The sequence below is a fragment of the Mandrillus leucophaeus genome, unplaced genomic scaffold (genome assembly GCF_000951045.1).
Source record: "Mandrillus leucophaeus isolate KB7577 unplaced genomic scaffold, Mleu.le_1.0 Scaffold2, whole genome shotgun sequence".
NCBI classification, from domain to species: domain Eukaryota; kingdom Metazoa; phylum Chordata; class Mammalia; order Primates; family Cercopithecidae; genus Mandrillus; species Mandrillus leucophaeus.
Window position 1 is genome coordinate 915558 of NW_012102031.1, and position 1488 is coordinate 917045.

Sequence of the window (1488 nt, forward strand, 5' to 3'; positions counted from 1 at the left end):
TCAAAATCAGCCAGGCACAGTGGCTCATGCCTGTAATCCCAGCACTTTGGGAGGCCGAGGCGGGTGGATCACCTGAGGTCGGGAGTTCAAGACCAGCCTAAGATGGGGAAACTCTTTATCTACTAAAAATACAAAATTAGCCACGTGTAGTAACGCATGCCTGTAATCCCAGTACTTGGGAGGCTGAGGCAGGAGAATCGCTTGAACCCGGGAGGCCGAGGTTGCAGTGAGCAGAGATGGCGCCACTGCACTCCAGCCTGGGCTATAGAGTGAAACTCCATCTCAAGACAAACAAACAAAACAACTTCATTGCAAACACGGGTAGCGTTCACCCCACTTCTGCCCGGCTGTAACCTGTCACTCCTGTCCCCTCGGAGCCCAGACGGCCCCTCCTCCGATTCACACCCCGACAGCTGAAGAGAATGAGGAGCAGCCGTCGCGCGCGCGCCTGGCCCGCAGGTGAGCGGGGGCTGAAATGGCGGGAGCCTGAGCTAAGGCCGAATCCCCAGGAAATGGAGGCAGGGGCAGCAAAGGGAAGGAGCCAGAAGGCAGAAGGTGGGAAGGCGTGTCCCTGAGGCTGGGTGAGGTTCTGGGGGATCCGGATTCCCGCCCTTTCAGGCGCAGAGCCGGGTGGGCGGGGCTCCCCCGAGGCCAGCAGACCCGCCTGGGGCTGAGGCGCCCGCGAAGCCACTGTGGCTGGGTCCCGGATGGGCTAACTGAGAGGAGAGTGAACACAGCGCGGGGGCTCGGTTTCGCGTCGGGTTCACCAGAGCGGGTCTGGCGAGGGCCCGGCGGCGTTTGCTGAGGGAAATGCCCAAACCCAGGTCTTCCGAAGGAAAGGCTCCATCCGCACCGACACGCCGGGCTCCGGCAGCAGCTCTAGCGCGCAGGCCAGGCACAGGCGGGGGGTCACGGGCAGCAGCCAGCGCGGGTCGTGCCGGTAATGGACCCTCTGGAAGAGCAGCGCCGCCTCTTCCTCCCTCCTGGGCCCGGGAGTGCCCACCGTCGCCGCCTCCCTCACAGCCATCTCCTCGCCTGCGCTCAACTGAGGCGGCACTTTTTCCCGCGCAGACTGCACGCATGCGCACTTGGAGGACAGACCTGCGTCGGTGTGGAGTGCGCCTGCACGGACCCAGGGCGCTGCAGTGTCAGGCAAGCAGCCCCTGAGGGCGAGTGGTGGACACAAGGGCTCTGGATCGTGTCTAACTAAGCCAAAAGCAGTTTGTGCTTAGAACCCTGCAGGAATGTCTTTACCACACCCAAAGTTGAAAAGCAATTATAAAGTAGGGGACATTTGTCTTGAAAAAGGAAGGAAAGGAAGCTATTTCTACTATTTTTTATTTATTTATTTTTTTATTTTACTTTATTTTATTTTTTTGAGACGGAGTCTCGCTCTGTCGCCCAGGCTGGAGTGCAGTGGCCGGATCTCAGCTCACTGCACGCTCTGCCTTCCGGGTTTACGCCATTCTCCTGCCTCAGCCTCCCGAG

General features: G+C 59.7%; 1 protein-coding gene across 1 annotated transcript in view; it reads right to left on the minus strand.

Moving 5' to 3' along the window:
* The window catches only part of MEI1 (meiosis inhibitor 1), a 120692-nt gene extending 119631 nt beyond the window's left edge, over window positions 1-1061 (minus strand). Inside the window, exon 1 of the mRNA XM_011978757.1 lies at window positions 854-1061. Within this exon, the coding sequence (XP_011834147.1) occupies window positions 854-1027 (174 nt within the window). The 5' untranslated portion in view covers window positions 1028-1061. The remainder of the gene's footprint in view (window positions 1-853) is intronic.
* Between the last annotated feature and the right edge of the window lie 427 nt (window positions 1062-1488).